Genomic DNA, 27,803 nt, shown 5'->3' on the forward strand with positions numbered 1-27,803 from the left:
CTAGGTGTGTAGGAATATACCAAAATAGGCCGGGCACAGTGGCTCAGGTCTATAGTCCCAGCACTTTGGGAAGCTGAGGCAGGTGGATCACCTGAGGTCAGGGGTTCAGGACCAGCCTGGCCAACATAGTAAAACCCTGTCTCTCCTAAAAATACAAAAATTAGCTGGGTGTGGTGCGCTACTGTAATCCCAGCTACTTCGGAGGCTGAGGCACAAGAACCACTTGAACCTGGGAGGCCGAGGTTGCAGTGAGCCAAGAACACACCACTGCATTCCAGCCTGGGCAGCAGAGTGAGACTCCATCTCAAAAATATATATATTTATTTGTATGTATGTATGTATGTATGTGTGTATGTGTGTGTGTATTTTTTTTCCAAAATAAACACTTAAGGAAATGTCTTACTTTTTAAAAACCTTCCAAACTGTCCCTAGACCCATGTAAAACCCTAAGTCATTTAAAAGAGAGGACTACATGTCAAGTTAGGTCCCCCAAAACACCTTTAAGTGCCTATAATGTGTGCTACACACTGAGAATTCAAATTAAAGATACGGTTTTTTCTTACAGTTCTACAATCTTCCTTTGGCTTAAAGACTCCTGGAAATACAGACATGAGTAAGAGACAACACTAGATTTATTAAAGATCATAATGCTATCATTTATTGAAGAAAGAAAGCAAAAAAAAACTAACAATTGTGATGGGGGAGGAGAGACAGCTTGGCAACATTCCTTTTAAAGTTAAGTTAGCATAAAGAAAACAATATTTATTAAATGAAATAGATTTTCAAGGTAGGAAAAGTAGTACTCAAGAATGTATTTTTGGATACAAAAATTCAGTTACACAATCAGTAGCATTCAAAATTAGTTATGAGTATTTATACAATTACAAAAAATGGATTCATGTTTTAACAAAGTATTTTAAAAGCTCAAACATTTTAAAACAGGCACAATATTCTAAAGGCATATGCATTCACCATGGGCTTTTGAATGTCCTCACTCCCAACTTCACAATCAAAATTTACAGAAGCGGCAAAAGATCAGAGTTCAGAGGGCTATTTTTTTTTTTCCCTTTCCTTATTTAAGGTTGCAAACACATTGACAGAGGCAAAATAAACACGTTTCATAGCAGAAAGACCAAAAAATTGAATGTAAACCATAGCTCTCCCTTGGGAGATTACACAAATACAAGGTTCATCTGTACTTAGAACAAGGCTCATAACTTCTTGTAGCATGGACATTCAACAGGCACAGAGCAACAACATTCACCCAAATACCAGCTGCAATTTGTCCTTTAAGGATGCCTCACAAGGATATTATGTCCAGGTAGCTAGTCCATTTATATCGGGGACCAGTTGTCCTTTTGTTGTTTGTGGCTGTTTATTAAATGTAGTGGCACAACTTTGTTGTGAATATGTACCATCATTTGCTACAATCTAGACAGATCATCCTGTCTACAAAAAATCATTTTCTACATTTCTAAGACCATTATCAGTTTATCTGCTCCTGCTAGAAAAGGACATACTTTTTGTCAATTTACATTAACAAAGGCTCTGCTACTCCCCATTTACTCGCTGCAATGAAAACTGGTAAGCCAAGGGTAAAGCTTAAGTATCAGGGACTATGAATTTAGGGTAGAAGTGAAAATAACCAAAGTGGAACTAAATCCCCTATTCTTGAGTGCAACTGAGATCAAGTAAACTTCGCTGGACTTTCTTCTTAACTATAAAACTATTAACCAGAAGGTAAAGTCACACAATTTTACCTCCCAACAAACTTTTAAAATAAAAATTTCCAAAAAATTTAGATGTCTAGGTTTTGTTATATCTTACCAAGAGTTACACAGACATAAATTTGTATTTAACTTCAGTTAAACATCTATTCACTTTTTAAAAATGCTGTCTGCAAATAAACTACTGGAAATCTTAAGCTTACTAAAAAAAACATAAGATTTTTAAATTAAAAAAAAAACTAGGACAAAAATCTAGCAAATGGTTTCACATACCTTTAAACACTGATTCTTAAAAATTTATATGCTGAAAATGAGGTTTGAGAATACGTATTTTAAACCATTTATAATCCTACCGTCGACTCTAGTCAGAAGTTATCTGAGCAAAGAGAAAATAAAGCCTGGCGTAGACAGTCCCATAGAAAATAGAATCCATAGCCACTGGGCTGCCCTTCAATTTCCCAATTCGTTCCACTAAGTCTCATGATGCAAATCTGTCACTTTCATAGAGCTATCAAAAACAGAAGCCAAGCCAGATCCTCCACACTTTAAGATATGGTTCCTTATTATCTATTTTAACAGAAGTATCAAAAAGTGATTTTTTTTTTAATTTATTTTTGAGACAGAGTCTCACTCTGTTGCTCAGGCTGGAGTGCAGGGGTGCGATCTCGGCTCACTGAACTTCCACCTCCTGGGTTCAAGTAATTCTTGTGCCTCAGCCTCCCTCCCAAGTAGCTGGGATTATAGGCGCACACCAGCTAGCCTGGCTGATTTTTTTGCTGTTGTATTTTTTGTAGAGATGGGGTTTTGCCATGTTGGCCAGGCTGGTCTTGAACTCCTGGCCTCAAGCGATCCACCCACCTCAGCCTCCCAAAGTGCTCAGATTACAGGTGTGAGCCACTGCACCCAGCCAAAAGGTAATTTTATTTGGAATGCATTTCATGATTTTATTTCTTGCTCCCTGAGCCTGCAGTGATTAGGGTGGAAGGGAAGTGGCACTCAGGCAGATAATTCACAAAGTCACCACACAAGGGTGATAGATGATCCACCACTGAGATAATCAACCCAGTGAAAATGCTACACTGGGGACCATGTTTTGCCCTTCCCAAACAAGACATCTTGAGCTAGGATCTGAGCTACGGCTATGCAGAGGAGCAGAACTGAAGGCTCCATTTGAGCCCTTTCTGCAAAAGGGGATGCATTTCAGATAATGAGACAAGAGACGGGAGTGAGTTAGTACACAGCACGCCCAATACCCAACAAGCAGCCTCAGAGAGACTGGGAGAAGGGGGAGAGGGGACTGGAAGCCATCTCTTCTGTTCTGAAGGGCAGTGCTCCTCCCAAGACAGCACTCAGAGAGCCAACAGCCCAGGGCAGATCACGCCAGGACAGTGCTTCCACATGGCTGGCTGAGCACCATATTCCAATCTGCAAAAGAGTCACCTTATTGGTTCCCTTAACTTCCAAAATGCAGCAAGCCCTCCTTCACCCAGCAGTGAACGGAAGAGAAGGGAATGCAGGGCAGCAGGGAGACAGAGACCATCATTAACTACAGGTCTGAAACCCTAATTCTTTACTCACTCATCAGGTTGCTTTTAATCACTGCTGTTGCTTGGTAACAGGTTTCAGCAGATTTGAAATGGATTTCTTCCTCCCACAGTCTAACAAAAACAAGTAGGGAAACAACCAAAGAATAAGGCAACTTAAGGAAAAACGCAGGAAGACCCTGGGAGGCAGGGTCATGCAAAAGCTGCCAATGGTGTCCTGATGGGAGCTGTCTGAGCAAACTGGCCACAGGCCGTGAGTGAAAGCAAAGCAGAAGCCTTTCTACAAGACCCATCTCCTGCCAAGAACCCCTCCCTGACGCCTCCACTCGTGGGGTCTGGGATAGGCTCTTTACCTTCTCAGAGGATGGAGGCAATACCATTCACTGGGCAGTCACTGTGAATATTGAATGAGATAAAACATGGCAGTGTCTACAGCGCCGGGCACATAGTACTAGATAAGTATTTGTTAGATAAATTAATGCTCGGAGACATTCACTCTCATCTTCCAAAGTTGTCAGTTATTTCTGGGATTAAATAACACCTACCCTACTGAGACTCTACTTATGCCAAGCCCTATTCTAAGCACTTGACACGTCTCACTGACATCTTGCAATGACCCAGCAGGAACTGTTATTCCCACAATTTTTAAACAGATGAACAAACTGAGGAGCCAGAGGTTAGGTAACCTGTTCAAAATGACACAACTAGTATATGACTAGTCACAGCTCACAGCCAGATGCATCTGACTTCAAAGCGTACATTCACTACTAGTATGCTATACAGGTGACATCTTAAAAGGTACCTTGGCCTCATGTCCCACAAAGTCAATCCAGGCATTAAAAAGGACATGGGGCTGGGCATGGTGGCTCACGCCTGTAATCCCAGCACTTTGGGAGGCCGAGGCAGGAGGATCACTTGAGGTCAGGAGTTCGAGACCAGCCTGGCCAACATGGTGAAACCCTGTTTCTACTAAAAATACAAAAATTAGCCAGGTGTGGTGGCACATGCCTGTAGTCCCAGCTACTTGGGAGGCTGAGGCACAAGAATCACTTGAACCCAGAAGGCAGAGGTTGCAGTGAGCTGAGATCATGCCACCGCACTCTAGCCTGGGAAACTGAGCGAAACTCCATTTCAAAATTAAAGCAGTGTGTAGAGGGAAATTTATAGCACTAAATGCCCACAAGAGAAAGCAGGAAAGATCTAAAATCAACACCCTAACATCACAATTAAAAGACCTAGAGAAGCAAGAGCAAACAAATTCAAAAGCTAGCAGAAGACAAAAAATAACTAAAATTAGAGCAGGACTGAAGGAGATAGAGACCACGAAAAAAACAACGAATCCAGGAGCTGGTTTTTTGAAAAGATCAACAAAATAGATAGACTGCTAGCCAGACTAATGAAGAAGAAAAGAGAGAAGAATCAAATAAATGCAATAAAAAATGATACAGGGGATATCACCACCGATACCACAGAAATACAAACTACCATTAGAGAATACTATAAACACCTCTACGCAAATAAAGTAGAAAATCTAGAAGAAATGGATAAATTCCTGGACATATACACCCTCCCAAGACTAAACCAGGAAGAAGTCGAGTTCCTGAATAGACCAATAACAAGTTCTGAAATTGAGGTAGTAATTAATAGCCTACCAACCATAAAAAGTCCAGGACCAGATGGATTCACAGCCGAATTCTACCAGAGGTACAAAAGGGAGCTGGTACCATTCCTTCTGAAACTATTCCAAACAATAGAAAAAGAGGGAATCCTCCCTAACTCAATAGATGCAGAAAAGGCATTCAACAAAATTCAACAGCCCTTCATGCTAAAAACTCTCAATAAACCAGGTATTGATGGAACGCATCTCAAAATAAGAAGAGCTATTTATGACAAACCCACAGCCAATATCATACTGAATGGGCAAAAACTAGAGGCATTCCCTTGGAAAACCAGCACAAGACAAGGATGCCCTCTCTCACCATTCCTACTCAACATAGTACTGGAAGTTCTGGCCAGGGCAATCAGCCAAGAGAAAGAAATAAAGGGTATTCGATTAGGAAAAGAGGAAGTCTTAAACGTAAGACCCAAAACCATAAAAACCCTAGAAGAAAACCTAGGCAATACCATTCAGGACATAGGCATAGGCAAAGACTTCACGACTAAAACACCAAAAGCAATGGCAACAAAAGCCAAAATAGACAAAATGAGATCTAATTAAACCAAAGAGCTTCTGCACAGCAAAAGAAACTATCATCAGAGTGAACAGGCAACCTACAGAATGGGAGAAAATTTTTGCACTCTATCCATCTGACAAAGGGCTAATATCCAGAATCTACATAGAACTTAAACAAATTTATAAGAGCAAAACAACCCCATCGAAAAGTGGGCGAAGGATAGACACTTCTCAAAAGAAGATATTTATGCAGCCAACAAACATATGAAAAAATGCTCATCATCACTGGTCATTAGGGAAATGCAAATCAAAACCACCATCAGATACCATCTCATGCCAGTTAGAATGGCAATCATTAAAAAGTGGCATGGTGGCCACAGATGCTGGAAAGGACAGGGAGAAATAGGAATGCTTTTACACTGTTGGTGGGAGTGTAAATTAGTTCAACCATTGTGAAAGACAGTGTGGCGATTCCTCAACGATCTAGAACTAGAAATACCATTTAACCCAGCAATCTCATTACTGGGTATATACCCAAAGGGTTATAAATCATTCTACTATAAAGACACATGCACATGTATGCTTACTGCAGCATTGTTCACAACAGCAAAGACTTGGAACCAACCCAAATGTCCATCAATTATAGACTGGATAAAGAAAATGTGGCATATATACACCCATGGAATAGTATGCAGCCATAAAAAAGGATGAGTTCATGTCCTTTGTAGGGACATGGATGAAGCTGGAAACCATCATTCTCAGCAAACTAACACAAGAACAGAAAACCAAACACCACATGTTCTCACTCATAAGTGGGAGTTGAACAATGAGAACACATGGAAAAGGGAGGGGAACATCACATACCGGGGCCTGTCCGGGGGTGGGGGCTAGGGGAGGGATAACATTACATGTATACCTATGTAACAAACCCGCATGTTCTGCACATGTACCCCAGAACTTAAAGTATAATTTAAAAAAAGAAGTATTTCCAGAATCTCATATAAAAAAAGAAAATTAAAAATGCAGTTTATTTATGTAAAAGACCAGTGGAACTTAAAGATAATCACTGTGAGTGACTTACAGTAAAAATTAAAAAATGAAAAAGACTAGTGTACTACAAAAGAGACTATCTGAAAAAAAAGAAATATCACAGAATATCAAAAACTTGAATGGGAACAAGAACTCTGCAGTTTGAGATTTCTGATAGTCATGAAAAAGAAGAAGACCTGTTGCATAAAAACCATTTGATGCAAGATGAAATTGCCAGGCTCACGCTGAAAATAGACACAATAAAAAATCAAATCCTGGAAAAGAAATACTTAAAAGACATTGAAATTATAAAAAGAAAGCATGAAGACCTTCAAAAGGCTCTAAAACAGAATGGGGAAACATCAACAAAAACGATAGCCCATTATAGTGGACAGCTTACTGCTCTGACAGATGAGAACACAATGCTCCGTTCTAAACTGGAGAAGGAAAAACAAAGCAGGCAAAGACTGACGAAATGGAATCATACCATCGTAGACTGAATGTTGCTCTACATGATCATGATCAAAGTCACTCAACAGAAAGAGACCAAGAGCTTGATTTCCAGGGCACAGTAGATAAATTGCGTCATTTACAGGAAAATTTGAATTCTCATGTTCTGATTCTTTCTCAGCAACTTTCTAAAGCTGAGAGTAAGTCCAGGTGCCTCAAAACTGAGCTCCATAACACAAGAGAGGCTCTGAAAGTAAACGCTTTGGTTTTTGAACACATACAAAGAGAGCTAAACCAAACAGTGTCAAATGAAGGACATTGAAAAAATGTACACAAATGGCCAAGATAAAGTAGAAAAATGCACAGAAAAGCAAGTAAGATTATGTCAACTACAAAGACAAAATATGTTGCTTCAACAGCAACTGGATGATGTTCACAACAAAGCTGACAATCAAGAAAAAACAGTAATTGATATTCAAGCCAAATGTGATGCTACAGCACAAAATCTTCAAGCTGAGTGCATAAAGCACCGTCTTTTGCTAGAAGAACAAGAGGATGATCAATAAAGTTAATCATTTGAAAGAAAAACAATGTCAATATGAAAGAGAGAAAGCAGAAAGAGAAGTAGTTGTGAGACAACTTCAACAAAAACGGGGTGACGTCCTAAACAATCAACAACAAAAGCTTTGCTGGATGCTTCATTGTGTCACTGCGTCCATTGAGAAAGTGAGATGTAGGATTCAAGGAAGAAATTAGGTCAGATGAGAATTCAATTTCAAGAAAAATGGAATCAACTTACAGTGACTATAAAATGTACTAAGGAGACGCAAGGCCACGTACAAAAGCTTGAAATAGAAAATTCCAGTGTTAAGAAATACAATTAAAAAGCAAGATGGCCAAATTGAGCAGCTTCAGAAAATCCTGCGAAGTTCAAGTTTGATGCAGCAGTTATCGCAAGAAAATGAAACTACAGAAATAGATGAAGCTTCTTCTGAATTTAAATCTGGATCCTCTGTAGCAGAGGTTCCCAACCTACAGGCCACGGACAGGTCCATGACCTGTTAGGAACCAGCTGCACAGCAGGAGAGTTACTGTGGATCTTCTAGATCATCTGCATGCCATGTGAATCTTAAAACCAGTTTTTAATTTCTACAAAAAAAAAAAAAAAAAGCCTGCTTGGCTTTGGATGGGGACTACATTATATCTATAGATTAATATGGGAAAGAATTAACATCAACAATGTTGAGTCTCTCAACCTATCAACAAGATATTTACTTAGGTCTTAATTTTTCTTAGCAATGCTTTTTAGTTATCAGTGTACAGATAATCCACACAGTTTGTCGGGTTTATTCCCAAGAATTTAATATTTTAATGCTATTGTAAATGGTATTATTTTTAAATTTTCAATTCCTAATTCTTTACTTCTAACATGGAGAAACACAATTGATTTTTGTATATCAATTATATATCCTGCTGTGTTGCGAAACTCACTTGCTGGTTTCAGTAACTTAGTAATGGATTTGATTTGGTTTTCTACATAGATGATAATATCTGTGAATAGACAGTTTTACTCATTTCTTTTCAATCTAAAGGCCTTTTATTTTTCTCCTTCCCTCCCTCTTTCCCCCTACTCCCAATTAAAACATGATTGCAGTGGCTAGAATTTTCAGTACAACGTTGAATAGAAGTGGTAAGAGTTGACATCTCTGTCTTATTCTCAATCTTAGGGGAAAACATTCAGCCTTTCATCATTACATAGGATGTTAGCAGTAGATATTTTAAAGATGCCCTTCGACAGGTTGAGGAAATTCTCTTGTATCCCTAGTTTGCTGAGATTACTTTTTAAATAAAGCATGGTTGTTCAATCTAAAAAAAAAAAGGACATGGACATGGAGGGGTGAGCCTTCTAGGTGTCTTATTCCAGGCTGCTGGAGCTGCTGGAGCTCACAGTGACTAGCCAAGCCTCGTATCAGTTCTAAAGAAAAGGAACCATGAGCACTCCTGACCTCCTCCATGTCCCTTCTGACACCACAGCCCTTCTGAGATCTGTCTCCAAGAGGCACCTGGGATGTGAAAGAATCCCACAAAAGCCAGAGGGGTAGCATAAAATTTCCTTTCCTGGCTGAGGACAGGTTAGTGACCTGAGCAGATGACTGGATGCCATCAATAGCCTAGAAAGAACCTGGGAAGACTAGCTCCTATCTCTGGCCCCGTCAGGCTTGTTCACACCTCCCCAGCCTCAGAAGAAAAGATCAGCAGGGCACAGTGGCTCACACCTGTAATCCCAGCACTTTGGGAGGTCAAGGTGGGCGGATCACCTGAGGTCAGGAGTTCCAGACCAGCTTGGCCAACATGGTGAAACCCTGTCTCCACTAAAAACACAAAAATTAGCACGGGCGTGGTGGCGGGCACCTGTAATCCCAGCTACTTGGAAGGCTGAGGCAGGAGAATTGCTTGAACCCGGGAGGTGGAGGTTGCAGTGAGCAGAGATCACGCCACTGCACTCCAGCCTGGGCAACAGAGTGAGACTCCATCTCAAAAAGAAAAAAAAAACAGTCAGAGTTCTTAGCCACAGTAGGACAAAGAAAGGTTCAGCAATTAGCCACAAGAAAGGGGACAACCAGCAGGCCACTTCCTTTGGTTTAGCAGTGACAGAGGAGGAGCCCTAGTGGACCAGTTGGCCCTGTGCAAAGAACAGAAAGGCAATCCAGATAAATGTCATTTGTAGGATGACTCTGGAGGTCCTGGAGGGCCAGGAATGCTGGCTGACAAGACACGGCACTAATCGTAGTCAGGCAACAAGGAGAAGCTGAAAGGGAACACAAGGGACAGTGAACATCCTGCAGATCCAGGAAGAAGCTTCCAAAAGAGATGGGCAGGGAGCGCCAGGGAGGAGATGGCTTGGCTGATGAAAACGAGGGAAACAGTCACAGGCAGTTACAGGAGGCACAACCAGAAACAGGCCAGGAAACTCTGGGGTCATGAAGGAGGCTGAAGCTGTGGCTTTGGGTGGATCCAAAAACCAGTGTGGGCCTTGATTCCCTTGACTGCACAGTGGTATAACAATCCCTGCTTCCTCACAAGGCTCTCCATAAGAACCAGGTAAGATCATGGACACAAAACCACTTTGTAGGTTAGGCATCAGGCTGACATGAGACCACCTGCAGTTTATCCCCAGTGTCCCCAGCACAGGCTAAGTGCAAACACTGGGACTATTTAAAGGTCACTGGGCAGGCGTGCCTACTTCCTGCTGGCCGCACAGCAGGGATCTGTCTTCCCACCCCACTCTCCCCTGGCCCAACTCCAGGGGAGAATGGAAAATAAAATCAGTTTAAAAGCAAACATTTATAAATAATGGAGAAAAAAATATAGCTGAGAGCAGCAGGATTTTTCAACTCCTATGGGCTCTTGTCCAAAAAAAAAAACAGCAGCATTTTCTGCTGCTGCTCTGTTCTTTCCCCATCTAGTGCCAGGAGGTCATAAAGAAAGATATGCAGGGAGAGGGAGGGAGGGATGGGAAATAAAACCCAAGAGAAAAAGAGTCTGCACCTAATGTCAGAAAATACATTCCACAGTCAGGCGCAGAATCAGAACACCAAGAATGCTTAGATTCAAATTCAGAAACAGCATATACCACCAAAAAGTGCTTCTTTTCTACCTCACTCCATGGCCAGGCTCTCCAGGGGCTTGTCTAAAGCAGAGTCACTTGTTCTCAGATGCCAGAGTAGAAGTAGACTCACTCTATGCAGGACAACGGTGATGGCTTCCATGCTGAGGGACAAGTGGGCCCCAAAACTCTGTCCCTTACTGTTGCTCCCCTGTGATCTCTGATGGGGCTGCCTTTTGCCACCTGGGAATCACTTGCACCCAAGGCTTATGTGCTGTTGCTGAATAGGTTTGTATTCATGGGAATTCAGTGGGACAACATCCAGAGAGGAAACAGGTACATGAGGAAGATTCCACTCCACAAGATACAGAACCCACTTCTCATCCTGTGCTACTGACATTCAGGTTCGAGAATGTATTGTTGCTTCCAAAAGTAACCCTCAAATGTTCGAATCACAAGCAACACATTGCTGCAAGATAAAAGGCACATGTCTGTAAGACAGAGGTTTCGAAGACAGTTACAAAACTGTCCACCAGCTTCTGTCCATAGTGCCTTCCAAAGCTTCATAAAACTGGCCATGAATTATGCAAGACACACGGCAAAACACTTCTTCACAGCATCCCTAGGAAAGAAAAGACACAAAGATGAGTGGAACGTCATCACCCCAAAGGCACTCCTTTAGAGGGCACCCAGAGTGGAAGCTGCAGAGTAGAAAGCACCTAGACTGAAAGATCAGACCTTCACAGCATCAAACTGCAGCTTCAACATTTATTAGTAGTACTATTCTGGGAAAGTTCCTTGTCCTGTTTGAGTTTCAAATTCCTCATCTGTAAGAGGGGATGTCCCCACTTACCCGACAGTCTGATTATGGGATTAGCCATCATAATCAGAGAAAAAGATAATATAGACTGTCAGAAACTAAGAAATCAGTCAGGATTGCTGCACTTTAATATCGGTCAAAATCACAGAATGCACTGACAGCATTAAATCAAATATTAACTGGGACCTTTCTTCATTCTAAGCAGGCAGCAGAAGGGAGCTCACTATGGGTCCTGAGCACTTATTAATATGCTATATTAGCCTTATCACAGGTATTTACTGCTTGGAATTCAGTGTAGAGGGTGCAAGGAAGAGTTGGTCTTCAAGAAATTACTATTCTACCCAAGCAAGCACTTCCATTTCCACCACCACACCACACTGTGCAATGTGGCACTAGGCTTCTCATACCCCAGCTCTGTTCCACCTTCTCAACTGTGCTGCACTAAGGACATTGGGAGTCACATAAGGGAGGGAGAGGTGAATGGATGCATTTCCATGAGTAGGCACTGCATTTTAATATCAAGATGGTTCCAGGGCAGCATTTCTTGAGATACACTCTGCACTGTAGTCTCAGAAGAGTCTCTGCACAAGAAGGGTTTTATGGCCACATAAGTCCCCCTCATGGCAGCTCACAATACACATAGCATATGGAAGGATCTAGCAAGCCAGGCAAAGAGGAACCTACCTAATTTTGCTTAACCTGTTTCTCAAACTTACTTGATCATAGAACTCTTTTCTTCCACAGAAACACTATTTCTGTGGAACACTGTAGGAAAAGCTATTCCAGGGGAACTTACAAATAGAAGGGTGGGGCCGGGCATGGTGGTTCGGACCTGTAAACCCAGCACTTTGGGAGGCCGAGGTGGGCCAATCACTTGAGGTCAGGAGTTCGAGACCAGCCTGGCCAACATGGTGAAACCCCATCTCTACTAAAAATACAAAAAATGAGCCTGGCATGGTGGCGTGCACATGGAGGCTGAGGCAGGAGAACAGCTTGAAGCCAGGAGGTTGGAGACTGAGGTGAGCTGAGATCGGGCCACTGCACTCCAGCCTGGGCCATAGAGTGAGACTCCATCTCAAAAAAAAAAAAAAAAAAAAGAATAGAAGGGTGGGATCTAGCTCTGTGATTCCCTCCCTACTAGAGGAGTAATTCATCTCCTCAGCACATGAAACTCACTATCTCAAATAAAATTCCATCATTCTATCAATCACTTGTACATAAATTTTATACATGCCAATCCAGATCAAGACTGAAGCTCCGACGAATGACTCCAAGCAAATTTCACGAATGAGACCTGTGCAACTGCATTGGCCCCATACTCAGAAGGGTCCACATTGGGTTTAATGCCTTGATTTGATGTTGCCATCTTGAAATTCTTAATCTTTTTTTTTTTTTTTTGAGACAGAGTCTCCCTCTGTTGCCCAGGCTGGAGGGCAATGGTGTGATCTCGGCTCACTGCAACCTCCGCCTCCCAGGTTCAAGCGATTCTACTGCCTCAGCCTCCTGAGTAGCTGGGATTACAGGTGCATGCCACCACGCTCGGTTAATTTTGGTATTTTTAGTAAAGACAGGATTTCACCATGTTGGTCAAGCTGGTCTCGAACTCCTGACCTCGTGATCCGCACACCTCAGCCTCCCAAAGTGCTGGGATTATAGGCTGAGCTACCGTGCCCGGCCTATGATTTTTGAACAAGAAGCTCACATTTTTATTTTGCACTGGGCCCTGAAAACTATGTAGCTGGTTCAGGGACCAAAAAATATTCATATGTTGGCAGGTTGATCAATATCTCATTGGATCCTCAGTAATGATGAACTCTGGCTTACTTCACATAAAAATCTAGCTTCCCAGGACATCCCTGCCCATATTCTTCTCAGACAAGCCACCAGGCCCCAAAACCAGCCAGGTCTGCATGGAGTATTTCATAACTGTTACCCTCCTAGAATCTATCAACAAAGCCACTCAGCTGCCTTTCACTTGAAAGGCTTAACTTCGCATCCAATCAATCACTCCTCAATACTTTCAAATCACTGTCAGCAACAGTCTTGGAATTTGTTAAGACATAAGATTGCTCTTCCTCCTTCCCAAGTCATGCATAATTTTTCATTTCCTCAGTACTTTTTTTTTTTTTTTTGAGACAGAGTCTCGCTCTGTCGCCCAGGCTGGAGTGCAGTGGCGCGATCTCGGCTCACTGCAAGCTCCGCCTCCTGGGTTCACGCCATTCTCCTGCCTCAGCCTCCCGAGTAGCTTCGACTACAGGCGCCGCCACCACGCCCAGCTAATTTTTTGTATTTTCAGTAGAGACGGGGTTTCACTGTGTTAGCCAGGATGGTCTCGATCTCCTGACAGCGTGATCCGCCCGCCTCGGCCTCCCAAAGTGCTGGGATTACAGGCGTGAGCCACTGCACCTGGCCCAGTACAGTTTTTTTAAAAAGCTTGTTTTTAATTAACAGGTAATGATAAAAAAAAAAAAAGAACAGAAGTTAAATAGTTGCATTAGAACAAAGTCAGAGGCAAAGATCATACGGCTAATTTTGAGAGGTCCGTCACTGAAAGTGCTTAAAGAGGTATGGAGTATTAGAATTTCAGAGCTAAAAGAGGCCTCTTGGAGATGATCTAGACCAACTCAGCCTACTTATCGATGCTTTGAGGCCAGAGGGGTCAAGAGAGCTGCTCGAGGTCACACTGCTAATTAGGAAGCCCTGGTACTGCTTACTCTCCCTTTATAAACTCTTGTGAAACCTTCCCAGCAGTGGGATACTGCAAGCAGCACGAATTGAGATCCCTCCATATCTTACTCAGTGATATGAAATGACATTCACCTTTATAAAAAAAAAAAACCCCTACTCAAAGCTACGGGTTAAAAGAGTAATAATGTGCATATATGCACCATATATAAGAGTAGAATGTTCACAGCATTGTAAATCAGTGTACCTGGGTAAATATCCATCATTAGTTGTATAATTAGAGTGGGTGGTGGGGTGACCTTTAACTTACTTATCTATAAATGAGATGTATAGTATTTGTCTACTTGACTCAAAAGACTTCAGTAAAGATAAATAAAATAGGCTATACTCTCTGAAAGCAGACTCTGAATTAAAATGACAGAAATCATTATTTCCAAATACACAGTCTTACCTTGCAAATGGTATGAAGGAAAGGCTGTACCTATAATGAAAAACAAAACAAAGGGTCAAATGAGATGAAGGGAGTAGCAGATTATCCAGCAGAATGGGCTTCTGAGCTGTAAGAATACCTGCAGTGATTTATCCAGACCCTCTCCCATACTCAGCCTAGGGGATGAGCATGTGCACACAAAGGCCCACGCATGTGCATGCATGTGTACCCAAACACACACACTATGGCCATGTACAGATAGGCAGCCACAGAAGAAGGGCAAAAGGTTCATGTGGAGATAACCCGTATGACCTCAGCCTCAATGCAGTACTGCTATAACCTTGAGCTAGCAGCAATCACCTTAAACAGTCAGATTTCAAATACCCAGATGGCACAGAAACTCTATTCTGAAAAAATATCAAATAAAACCCAGAACAGTTGAACCGCACCCCCCTCCTTTATTTATTTATTTATTTTTTTTTTTTTGAGACAGGGTCGTGCTCGTCACCTAGGCTGCTGGAATACAGTGGCTCAATCATAGCTCACTGCAGCCTTGAATTTCTAGGCTCAAGTCTAGGAAGCTCAAGCAATCCCCCTGCCTCAGCCTCCAGAATTGCTGGGACTACAAGTATGTGCCACCATGCCCGGCTAATTTTTTAATGTTTTTTTTTGTTTGTTTGTTTGTTTGTTTGCAGAGACCCGGTCTTGCTACACTGTCCAGGCTAGTCTCAAACTCCTGGCTTCAAGCAATCCTCCCACCTCAGCCTCCCAAAGTCTTGGCATTACAGTGTGAGCCACCCACACCTGGCACAGTTGAACTCCTAACATTTTATAAATTCTAAACAGAATTTAACTTCTACCTAATTGGGATAAATTTTCTGCTCTGCTCCTATTAATTTTAAAAGAAGAGAAAAGAGAATAAAGAAGAAGAAGAAAAAAATGCTACCAACTACTCTATGAGTGAAAATGTAGTACGTCCAAAGGTATCTTGGTAAATTCCAGTTAGCTCAGCCCTGTCACTTAGAAGGAAACCATATACAAGGAACAGGCTCCATAATGCTAAAGAACCAGGCACTGTGTGTCAGGCAGACTGTAAGTTAGCCCTTAGAAAAGCAAGCACAGTCGGAACACATGAGTGTTGAAGGGAATATCACCATTCAGCTGGACCCATATGAATGCTGAACCTCTGAAACTGGATTCAAAATCAGTCTATAAGCAAAGCAAGGTGTGTGTATATGGGTACCAATTTCTGCCCTAGAAGAAAAATCAAAATATAAACAGTCTACCACTCAAATGTGCATGTCATTTAAAAAAAAAAAACATACACACACACACATAAACACAAACACCAGCATCCTTCTCCATATCTTATACTTAACATGTACAGAAGCTCAATTACTTGTCAACACAGTAAATTCCAAAAGGCAATTTGTAACTATATTTATTCAAAAGTCCAAAATTGCTAAAGGGAGGGATGGGAGTTAAGCTTACAGTCTCAAGATTCATTTCTACCAAATAGGAGTTAACCAATTCTTCAGAACTTTAAAATGTCCACAATCCTCCTTTCTTTACACTGTAGCAAACATTTTTTTCAAAAATAGGTGAGTCACATCTATACTGAAACTGTTCTGGCAGATACCATCCCTTGATAAACTTTGAAAGAACTACAGAAGTGTCTTGGAACCTACAGATTCCAACTATGCCACCACCCCTCTCACTCTGAGGTCGTATAGGCTTGAAAGGACCATGAACCTACAGCCCCATTCATGGTTTCCTAAAATGTCTCCAGCGGCCCTTTTACTATACTTGGCTCTGGAGTTACAATTTCCTACTCTTCAGCTGAATTACCAAAAGCCAACAAGCCTCTGAGCACATATGCTGATCCTACAGCCCACAGACACACATTTTTCCATTTCGTCAGTGACTGTTCCTCATCTCCTGCTGACAGTTCACTCTTTGTCCTTCTGTTAAATGATTCATTCTATCACAAATGTAACATTCATTATTTTTCTTACCACTTTCCTTTTTTGTTAACCTCTATTGGACTCACAAGCCTTTTTAACATCCCTTATAATACTTTTGTTGTCCTTGCACTTACCGGACATGAGTGGCTTAATAATATTTGTAACATCTCAAAAATCAACCATTAGTTCAGCAAAAATGCCACAGCAGGCAAACAAGGAGCCTCCTGTGACCACTCAAGACCACTAATGCCATCTATTGGCAGTGGGCTGGGTTGATAGGCATTTGCTCTGGAGCCTGACTTCACTTTCATCATTACGAATCCTTAAATTAAACAGCTTCTGTGTTTTCTTAATTCTCCCACCCACAATATGTGAGTTTTATCTCCTTTGGCTACATTATTCAGTGGGCTATGTGGGAGGGGATTGTTTAAAAGGTTACTTACCACGTCAATGACAAAGACTGCAAAATGCAGAAGATAAGTGCAAGTCCCTTGTTATGCCACTGGAAAAATAATAATATGGTTATAGGAGAGTGTGAGACAAGGGGCAAAAGCCAAAATGGTTAAGAAAAATTAAAATATACATTTACCCAAAAGGCAGAACACAGGGTAAGTGCAAAACACAACTAAAGGGAGAAAGGAAACATTAATTAATGACAATAACATGGCAGGAAAAAAAAAACTCAAAACTTGTTATTCTTCACAAATGCACAAAACTTATGCATCCTTCATCTCAAAGCAGTTAACCCACCTGAGCACCCATATTTGGCAGAACAGTTAAAAATCTCCATGAAATCAAACTAGCCAATAAAGATTCACATAGATAAGATGTTCTTTTACTTTCAAGTTTTCCCAGAACCTCTGCCCAGCAAACAAATCACATTTCAGGACCACCCATTCATCCGTCCATCCATCTTTTCATTCAAATGCACTAAAGTAAGCTTAACACAAATCTTTCTATTTTAACTCCTACCAAATGCTAGTCTCTGCAGCAGAAAGCACATGTGAGGACAAAGGTTAACCTGAGATACCAATCTCACAGTCAGTATGCCAGTTACTTGTGTACCTATCACCTAACACTTTCCCTAAGGCCATTCTTAGAAAGCTCTTTCTGCAAGAGACTTGTCCAGGCCGTGGGCATCTGAGGCTGGCCAAGGACAACTGGTGCTAGAGCAGTCAGCCATGCCTTTCCTCGCCATCCTTCTATAACAATAACTACTCAAATATGTCCTAAATATTCTCTGTGTCCAGCATTGTGCCCAATACTCTAAAAGGACACAAAATAAATAGCAAATGTGGTCACAGCTTTTGATAACTCACCTATTTGAACAAATGAGATTATATAAATGAAACTAAAAATAAAAGTATGTTCTTCAAGTTCCAAATGTTGCAATAGCTATAAAAGTCCAGAGAATGTAGGTCTGGAATGATTTTGACAACCACAGGGAAGAAAATAGGCCAAAAATGAGAGGCATTTAGGGTCAATGGAACAGGAAGATACAACAAAGCTAAAGACATTGTTGTCAGAGCAGGGTACAAGGATGACAGGCCATAAGGAGGCCACTCCCACTTTGGGGAGACTGATGAAAAACAGTAGTAAGTCCCCAAGTCAGATAATGAGGAATAAAGAGGCCATTCTATAAGACAGGACACCCACCCTAGAAAATGAGTCCTGTGTTTCTGAGCTATTCCCTCTAAGCCCTGCCTGTGTGTGGCTTCCACAGTCACCAGGAAGGTGTCTGAGCTCCCTTACTACCACCACACCACTGTGGCTCATCTGACAAGCAATGCCCTCTAGAGGTGCTTTTCAGAACTGGTAGCACCTTGACACCCACTGAAACACAAAGTAGGGGAGGAGGGGATCGTAGTATTACTTAGAGTGTTCCCTTCTGCCACATGGTTATAGGAATAGGGTAATAAGTCAAGCTGAATGGAAAAAGAGAAGAGGTCTTTAGATTTAAAAAGAAAAAAATCCTATACAATAGAAATAAAAACTCCCATTTGAGAAGTCCAGCTAAAAAGCAGACCTTACCAGCACCATGATAGTTGCAATCAAACGAGTAGGCTCAAACATTCGCTTCAGCTGTTTCACTGGTCCCATGAGGAAGATGGTACTAAAAGGCAAACACACGCACACAAGCCGTTCAGAACAGAACTGCACTAGGCACACTGAGTCGCCTCCCCAAGATTTCCTGTGGCAATAGTAGCTAACATTTGAAAAGCTCTCATTCTGACTGTGCTGAAGGGCCTTCTGTGCATTATTCTCATTTAATCCATCAACAACCAACCTATAAAGTAGGAACAATTACCACACCAAAGCCCACAGAGTTACTTTATCCAAGGCCACCCAACTAGGGAATGATAGACCCAGGCTGTAAATGCATGTGGGTGTTACTGTAGAATCGTATCATACCACTAGGTTGGATAAGCCTTCTCCTTGAGAGGTGTTACCTTGCCTCCCTGACAATACCTACTCATGGAAACAAACAAGGCTCAGGAAGTTTAAAGAAAAACCATACCTTACAGGCTTAGGTAGCTTATGTTAAAAAGTAGAGCATTTCATTTTCTTTCATAATCTTCAGGGAATAATTCTAATGATGATGATATCATCATGGGTTATTTGTTGAATGTTTGCTAAATGCCAGATATTACATATATTACCTCATTTCTTCTCCTCAACAACTTTGTGAGTTATGTATTACACTTATTTTAGAGACGAGAAAATCACACAGCTACCATTTGACTCTATAGCTATTGGATTCCAAAGCTCTAAAAAGACAGCCCCAGCATGCTGGGGTTTTTTTGTTTTTTTTTTTTTTTTGACATGGAGTCTCGCTCTGTCGCCAGGCTGGAGTGCAGTGATGCAATCTCGGCTCACTGCAACCTCCACCTCCTGGGTTCAAGTGATTCTCCTGCCTCAGCCTCCCAAGTAGCTGGGACTACAGGCACACGCCACCACACCCAGCTAATTTTTGTATTTTTAGTAGAGACAGAGTTTCACCATGTTGGCCAGGATAGTCTCGATCTCTTGACCTCGTGATCTGCCCAACTCGGCCTCCCAAAGTGCTGGAATTATAGGCGTGAGCCACTGCGCCTGGCCCCCAGCATGCTTTCTGTATGAATGAACTTGAGAGATGGCTAGCAAGAGTAATCACAAATGAAGCAGACTGTCATGTCTAACACATCAACTTGGCATGAGCCACCACACCCGGCCAATAAGTCTTCCTCTCTTTGAAGTGCCATTAAGTTGCAAGGCTTCACTCTCAAGTGTCCCAACTAAGAGAACACTTCTTTAACCTACACCGAATAAGAAGCAAGTCAAGGCTGGTCCTAAAAATTAAACATAGCATATACACAAAACCATAACAGACTACAGGCAAAGACACAAACTCCCAAATACCCTGAAAATAACAATTTGCTCCCTTTATTATTTCCCTACACAGTCTATGAAGAATCCAGCCCATAGGGATTTGCTAAAGAGCTCTTCTGGACTAAGCAACACACCCATATATTTATGCTCAGTCTAGACTATACAATGTAACTTACACTGTCTGCCCAAAACACAACCCAACCAAAGTTAGTACTGGAGAAAGCTTTAGAGGCAACAAGAGACATCTCTAAGGGTCAGCATTTTACTGTCATAAGCACTAATAAATTAAGCTTTACACAGGTAGCCAGAATCATGCAATCAATCACTTAATTAACATCCCCCATTTCCAGCCAGACACAGAGCTAAGTTTGGGTACAACTGGGGACAAGATAGACGTGCAGCCCTTATCAAGTGGCTTACAGATCTAACAAGTCAGTGTAATAAAATGCTACCTGCACTGGCACATAAATATAGATGTGATACTGAGAGTCCAATGGAAGAGGTCATCAATTCTGGAGAGGAGGAGGTAATCAGGAAAAGCTTCATAGAAGAGGTAGCTTTTGAGCCAGGTCTTAACAAATGAGCAAGTATCTACCAAACCAGGGGAGGTACAGACAAGGCAGCATTCCAGGCACAGAAAACAACCAAACAAGGGCACAATGGCATTTTGGGAAATGCAAGAAGTTCAGCCTGGCTGGGAAGCACACTGGATAGGGAATGGGACAACGGTGAAGCCAGATCTCAAAGAGGCTTGACTGTATGCGTGCTGAGGAATTTGGACTTCATTTGTACAGACAAAACAGGGGGCCACTTGAGGGGGCTAAGCAGGGCTATAAATGAATGGCTCTACAGCTCAGTGGAAAATGGCCTTGAGAGGGGCAATGGAGGAGACAGAGAGACCAAGCAGATGCATCTTGCTCAGGTAAGGGTGATAACAGGCCAAAGCTAAGGCCAGCTCAGATATCACCTTCTCTAGGAAGCCCTCCCTGACTCAGGTCGTGTCGGCTGCCCCCCCTTGAGAATCTCTTTCCATATCTTGTTATATCATGAGTTATATGTCTGTCTGCCTGGCAGGGACCAAACTGGACTTGTCTTTGTATCCTCTGAGCCCAGCACAGAGTGTGATCAATGCTTACCCATTGAGCATGCAAGTCAGTCAGTGAAGCACAAACAGCCATGGGGACAAAGAGAAAGGAGCCAGTAAGACAGGGTTACATCAAGCCCTGGTGAGGAATCATGGAGGGGAGACTTGGACCCCCAGGACTCTGAAGCCATTTACAGAGACACAAGGGAAGGGAAAAGGGGGAAACAAGATGACTGAGTTCAGGTTCCTGCAGGTCATTCAGGTAGAGGCCAGGCCAGTGCTCCCAGTTGGAGAGGGTGGAGTTGTTGGCACCAGTGTGACTGAAGCATCAGTGTGAATGAGCTTGACCTGGAAAATGTGTGCATCCACAACATGCAGAATGGGCTGCCCACCTCCAGGAAGCGCTCAGATGCCCTGCCCACATGAGCTGCTACTCAGGTCTGGGAAGGTCTGACACTAAATAAAAACCAGTTTCCCTTATGGCCACTGGAGTGATGAGCCCTTTGAAAACCATCAACTCAATCTCTGACAGCAGTAAGAATACAGCAAGCAGGAGGACTGGGTTGTAAACCCTGGAGAAATCACTGAACTGCTTTGTGTCGCAGTTTCTGTACATGTAAAATCACAATGGCAAAACATTTGCTGCTTTCTCCCAGGTGTTTCAAACTAAGATATAAAATGTTTTCAAATAATAAGATATGAATGTGAGATATTCTAACTATTTCTCTCCAAATCCCTTACAACTACTGGAGCCTCCTCTTTCACCTCCCTCAAGGGCAACCAACATCCTTTTTCCCATCTAATGATTGGCTAAAATTGGATTTTTAAAAAACAGTTACCTCCCAATTGATGCGATATTACCAAAGGTATAAAACACTGCGAAGAGGTGTAGTCCCTTCCTGGGCACCCACAGCAGAACAGTACCCTGGAATTTAAAGTACAGTGTTTGCACATGAGCAACCCTCCCACCCGGCCACACAAGCAGAGCTCCCAGAGGAAGCCCTGAGGAGTCCGTTTCCCTCCCCACCTCCCTTATTCCCCTCTCCTCTCATCCATGCATTTTAGTGAAGGGCAAAAGGGGAAAGGAGGTGGACAAAAGGGGGAATATATAGCAAAGACAGGTAGAAGGAAAAGACAGAGGAGGAAGGGAAATCTTACCAGCAGTGAGCAGAGAATTCCTATAGCAAAACACGCAATGAAGCCTTTTATCCTGGTACCCCAGCTTAATGAAGATGCCTCAACAACCTAAAATTGAAAAAAAAAAAAAATACATATACACACACATTTACTAAAAACAAAGCAAGCACATAACTAAATCTAGAAGTGTTAAGTTAAGTTGTATTAGGGAAGGCAAGGAGCTCAGAATCCTACACACTCAGGCGATGTAAGTCATCAAATCCAGACTTTATCAGAGCTGTAAAGTTATTATGCAGACATGAATCTCCTCTCTAGCAGCTGACAGCTGTGCCTCCAGCTCAACATCTTCAGAGGTAGAAACTCCTTGCCTCAAGCACAACCCATTTCACGAACAGGAAGGCAAGACAGCCAATCCTAGAGTAGCCCAGAGCCTTCCTACAACCCAGGCAGGATGAAGACCACACCTGGAAAGGCATGCGTCCACCAGGGACTCACAAGTCCACCTGGGATCCTCCACCAGGCAGGGTCCCAGGAAATAAGGAAAAGATGAGGGGACGGCACTCAAGCAGCTGCTCCACTGGTCATCGTCTCCTACATCAACTCTCACCCACATTATTCACTCTTGGTTCAGATATTGTACTCACAGGATGCTGGCATCAGCCAACTCATCCAAGTGGGAGACAGATCCTGGTTAATTAATTACTGTCCTATTCATCCTGAGTCTTTGCCATCATGATTAATCCCTCCCTGGAGCAAAGTTCAGGGGAAGCCAGGAGTTCCAAAAACACTACTGAAACAGGAGAGCCTGTGAGTAGCTCCCAGTGGTTCTTTTCCCATGTCAAAAATGACAACAGCCAGGCACAGTGGCTCATGCCTGTAATCCCAGCACCTCGGGAGGCCAAGGTGGGCGCATCACCTGAGGTCAGGAGTTCGAGACCAGCCTGACCAACATGGCGAAACCTTGTCTCTACTAAAAATACAAAAAATTAGCCAGGTGTGGTGGTGCCTGCCTGTAATCCCTGCTACTTGGAAGGCTGAGGCAGGAGAATTGCTTGAACCTGGGAGGTGGAGGTTGCAGTGAGCCGAGATCATACATTGTACTCCAGCCTGGGCAACAAGAGTGTAACTCTGTCTCGGAAAAAAATGACATCAAAGTTTTTGCACTGGTGACCCTACCAGTCTGTCCACCTGATGCAAGTGGGAACAGTTGTTCCAAGCTGGACAAAGACAGCTGCCGTAAGAGACCAACACCACACAGGGCAGCTAGGCCATGTATATTCACACAGGGCTCACCTTGTATGGCCAGTATAGTCTCCATCTAGCAATGTGGTCAAAGTTTCCTACTATATTTCCACCCAGCTGATGGAAGAAGGTAGGTAGTGGCAGAAAGTCAAGAGTCATTAGACTGGCAACTCCGTCAGCCTTGACTACCCCCAGCTCAGGGATCTGTTTTCAACCCTGTCTCCAGAGTTCCCGTCAAACCAGAAGCTTGAAAAGAAGGATGAGAGGCTCCCCTCAGGTGTGGCACGTATTGCCAAAGACTACCTTACTCTCCACTCAGGAGAAAGGTATTTAGGTCAGGTTATACATTCATATATATGGAAGTGGGCTCATGACCCTGCACAGAAGGCACAAATTAGGGATGATAACAGACAGCAGGGGCCCAGTGTTAAGATCTGACAGATGAGCCACCTGGTTTTACGCTGAGGTAAACCTCTCCTGGAGGAGTCTGGTTTCCCAAACCCCCTTGGACTCCAAAATGAGCCATGTGATGATGCTCTGGTAGCAGGCTTTACAAGGCCCCAGACAATCTAGTCAGGCTACTTCGGACTAAAGCATTTAAGCTGTCGCCAAGGACAGAATAAAATGAGAAGCTACCACTCTTCCTAGTCATGCAAAAACCAAAGAACTTACCTTGCCAAGGTGAGAAAAGAACTAGCTGCAGGTGGGAAGAAAAGAGCGGTAGTAGGATTGGCCTGGCTTGTTCGTAGGAAGAAGAGTGGTAGTAGGATTGGCCTGGCTTGTTCACAGAAAGAAGAGTGGTAGTGGGATTGGCATGGCTTGTCTGTAGGAAGAAGAGCGGTAGTAGGATTGGCCTGGCTTGTTCACAGGAAGAAGCATGGTAGTAGGATTGGACTGGCTTGTCAGCAGCAAGAAAAGTGGTAGTAAGATTGGACTGGATGGTTCCCTGAGCACCACATGGCATCAACACGGATAATTTTAAAAGATTCAACCTTTCTATTTGAAGAGGATAAACCATAAGGTTAAGAATGAAATTTGAATTGGCTTTGACATCTAGATTGCTAAATAACCTCAACAGAACAGTGAGATTCCAGAGAATGGCCTGAACCCGGGAGGCGGAGCCTGCAGTGAGCCGAGATCAAGCCACTGCACTCCAGCCTGGGCGACAGAGCGAGACTCCGCTCTGTCTCAGTGAGATTCCAGCCCTCACACAAATCAAAATAACCACAATAGGAAGCAGTTCAGCCAAGAATGTGTTTCTGGTTTCTACCTTCAGAAAGGAAAGTGACACTCCATATCCAAGTCTCTCAAGCTGAATCCATCCAAATGTTACTCTGTTTGCCAAAATGGAAGAGGTGGGGGGCATACTTCACCACTGTATTTTTCCATTACATGTGGTTGCAAGCTCTTTTACATTCACACTTGGTCAGGGAAGGAGGAAGCTGTTGTTCCACTTCTCATAACTGGACTCAGTGAAAGCAAAACACTTCTTTTTGCCAAATTATGAAAACAAAGTCATAAAATGTCTGTAAATTCATGACTGCTGGAAGCTGTGCTAGCATATTGTTTTTGGAAATTAGAGTAGCTAAAATGGTACCTGGATGGAATTTGTAGGCAATGCGCTCACAGGCAGTCTGACTGGCAGTTATTCACAAAGGTCCCTTTCACTCTGTGATGTGGAGAGAAGTGGAGCTCTTGCCAAGAATAATACTAAGAATTGTTCAGAAAAACAGGATTGGTAACCAGAAGAAGGTAAGAAAGAAATACTGCTTCATTTCCACACTTTAAAATTAGATACTATTCATACCTTTCTTGTCCCCAGAATCCTTTATAAAAAACATAAAACCTATACTTTCAGAAAGAACTCCATTGAAACTAAAGACTTAAGGTGTATTTATGAAGATGAGGTATCAATCACAAAATTCATCGTGAGGCTATAATTAGATACTGCCATGCAAATTTTATAACTACCTAGGAGAGGTAGGAGAAATAGAACTAGTCACACCTTTATGGTTTGCATTAAAGGAATAAAGGTTTTCAAAAGCACTCTCTTCTAGTGACCTCTTAAAGAGATTTTAAGAGCGCCTAATTCAACTTACCACACAAAATAGCAATTTCCCCACAGAATCCTCCAGTTCTACCAGCCCCCAAACCATGAAAAATATGAGACAATCAAATCAGTACCAATATTTTAAAGGAGGCTCTAACCTAATCAGTAAACACTAAGCTGAAACAGCCTGGAAGATGAAGTTAGTCGGCAACAAAACATTTCCTAGGAATTCAAGACTCTGGAAGTGCCATACAATGATGTTATAAACAGAAATCTCACTCAGAAAGAGGAAACTGACCAACTGACCAAAGTATTTTAAAACAAGAACGAAGCACCTATTCTTTTTAAATTAGATCCAACAGATGCCTCAGCATAACACATTAAAGCCCTTCTCACAGTATCCAACACAGACGTTCACCATTTTAGGTTAAAAACAAGCTCAGCATTTATGTTTGCAAACTTTACTAGTCGTCCACTGTTGAGGGTCAGCCCACTGCTTCGTGATGATTTTCGAGACAATAATATCTGCATCATCCCACTGTCAACACTCCACCCCTCAGGAGTCTGCAGGGAGAGAAAGTGTCTGCCTCTTAAGCACCAATTGTTCATAAAGGCTTGTTGACAGTCTATGGAAATAAAGCTTTAAATAACGAGGGTCAGCTACCTATGAGTCAGACCTTTCTTAGGCCCGGTCTGAGGTTCCACTTGAGATTCATAATAGAGGCTAGAAATCAAGAAAAAAGAACCCGTGAAATTACTCTGAGCCTTGACCAATTAATAAAGGCAACAAATTAAAAAGAACCCACCAACTTGTTTTGAAATATCAAAAAGTTAAATTTCAGTGACTCCAACATTCGATCCCATAGAATTACTCCCTCAAGGTGAAGATTCAGAGAGCAATCTTACATTCGGAGATGTCATGCTAAGTCCCAGTATCACACAAAACAAAACCGAATAAAATCAGCAACCACAAACGTGGGTGAAAGCAGCTTGCTGAGAAAGAAGAACTTGCTGAGAAACCAGAAGAAACACTGATTAGTTTCCAGTTGGCCATATCATCTTAACATCCTCATTTCACAGATGGGGAACGGAGGCTAAAGAATACACCAAAAAGCGAAGAGAAACGTTATTTTGTCATCCAAAAAGGAAAACAAAAGCTAAAAGCACCCTAAATAGAAATGCAGCATTCTGTGTGGTTCTACAACATAGGACATTAGTGGCCAGGTTTCAGCACGATGAAAACTTTTCTAATAGGCCGGGCGCGGTGGCTCATGCCTGTAATCCCAGCACTTTGGAAGGCAGAGGTGGGCGGATCACTTGAGGTCAGGAGTTCGAGACCAGCCTGGCCAAGATGGTGAAACCTCGTCTCTAGTAAAAATACAAAAATTATCCGGGTTTGATGGCGGGTGTCTGTAATCCCAGCTACTTGGGAGGCTGAGGTGGGAGAATCGCTTGAACCCAGGAGGCAGAGGCTGCAGTGAGCCAAGATCGCGCCACTGCACTCCAGCCTGGGCGACAGAGTGAGACTCTGTCTCAGAAAAAAAGAAAAAAAAGCTTTTCTAATAAAACACACCAACACGCAGGCAGTCTCCTGAGGCGCTGGGTGTCTAGAGTCTAGTTGTGGGCAGTGTCGACAGAGACACAGGATGTGGTCCCTGCCCTCATGGGATGGGGGCAGTTTCTCACCCCCAATCACAAGGCAATGTGTACAGGGGCGGGTGGGAGTGTCACACCCTACAACCTAAACCGGACAGAAAACCAAGGCAGAGCTCGGGGCGCGGCCACCAGCCCCGTCGCGAGGTAGGGACCGCCACCCCAACACCCCAGTCCGGGTCTGGGGCCCCGACCCACCCAGCAAAGGCTCCTTCCGCCAGGACCTCGGGGCCCCCAGCCCTACCCGGCCCTAAAGCGCATTCCCCGGCCGGTGGGGCCGGGGCCGACAGCCCAGTCGCCCGCCCTCCCACTCGCAGCTCAGTCCGGGGATTTCCTCCTGCGCCGCCCCCTTGTCAGGGAGGATGGGCTGAAGGGGCGCGGGGCAGAAAAGGACGCCGCGGCCACTGCCCCGTGTAGTGCCAGACCTCTTCGCGGAGCCCTGCAGAAGAAGAGGAGGAGAAGGGGCAGAGCTACCGTCCAGCAACTCCAGGGAGTCCCCGCAGGCTTCCCAGGCCCGGGCAGGGGACGCAGGGCGGGAGCGCGGCGAGAGGGGGCCGACGGCCCCGGGCTCACTCACCTCGGACAGGCCGCTCCGGTCCTCCGTGTCCTGCCCGCTCAGCACCTTCTTCAGCTTGTCCATTGCGACCCAGTCCCCACCAGCTCCAGCTCCTCAGCGGCAGCCTGTTGCGCTCGCTAAGTTGACGGCTCTTCCGGGTGCTAGGCAGCCGCCCCGCCGCCCGGGCGCCAACCGCGGCGCGCCCCGCCCAGGCACCTGCCCACCTGGGGGCTCCCGGCATGCCCCGCGCGCCCGCGCCCGCCTCCGCTTGTTTTGGTCCCGG

At 43.4% G+C, this 27,803-nt stretch overlaps 1 protein-coding gene and 1 pseudogene across 5 annotated transcripts; one reads left to right on the forward strand and one right to left on the reverse strand.

Moving 5' to 3' along the window:
- Positions 1-631: 631 nt before the first annotated feature.
- Positions 632-27,753, reverse strand: SFT2D2 (SFT2 domain containing 2). Of its 5 annotated transcripts, none has more exons than XR_010157358.1 (9): positions 27,542-27,753; positions 22,041-22,127; positions 21,722-21,807; positions 18,461-18,542; positions 17,019-17,054; positions 16,873-16,931; positions 14,487-14,516; positions 10,582-11,152; positions 632-3,152 (listed from the first exon to the last, which is right to left on the reverse strand). XR_010157358.1 is itself a non-coding variant. In XM_003308598.7 (8 exons), the coding sequence occupies exons 1-8, from the start codon at positions 27,602-27,604 to the stop codon at positions 11,113-11,115; spliced, it is 483 nt and encodes a 160-aa protein (XP_003308646.2). In that variant the 5' UTR covers positions 27,605-27,753; the 3' UTR covers positions 632-11,112. The 5 variants fall into 5 exon arrangements, 2 of the variants coding, with proteins under 2 accessions (XP_003308646.2, XP_009435626.2); XR_008536324.2 differs by lacking the exon at positions 632-3,152 and adding an exon at positions 8,226-9,732; XR_010157364.1 differs by lacking the exon at positions 17,019-17,054.
- LOC748374 (ankyrin repeat domain-containing protein 36B-like) lies at positions 6,614-7,807 on the forward strand (annotated as a pseudogene).
- Positions 27,754-27,803: the final 50 nt, after the last annotated feature.

This window comes from Pan troglodytes, chromosome 1 (genome assembly GCF_028858775.2).
Source record: "Pan troglodytes isolate AG18354 chromosome 1, NHGRI_mPanTro3-v2.0_pri, whole genome shotgun sequence".
NCBI classification, from domain to species: Eukaryota; Metazoa; Chordata; class Mammalia; order Primates; family Hominidae; genus Pan; species Pan troglodytes.

Coding starts and splice junctions, on each gene's coding strand:
- SFT2D2 (XM_003308598.7), bottom strand. CDS start 27,604: ATGGACAAGCTGAAGAAGGTGCTGAGCGGGCAGGACACGGAGGACCGG. Junction 17,055..18,460: donor TTGCAACTATCATGGTGCTG/GTAAGGTCTGCT, acceptor TTCTCCCTTTAG/TTGTGTTTTGCACTTACCCT. Junction 14,517..16,872: donor CAGTCTTTGTCATTGACGTG/GTAAGTAACCTT, acceptor TTTTCATTATAG/GTACAGCCTTTCCTTCATAC.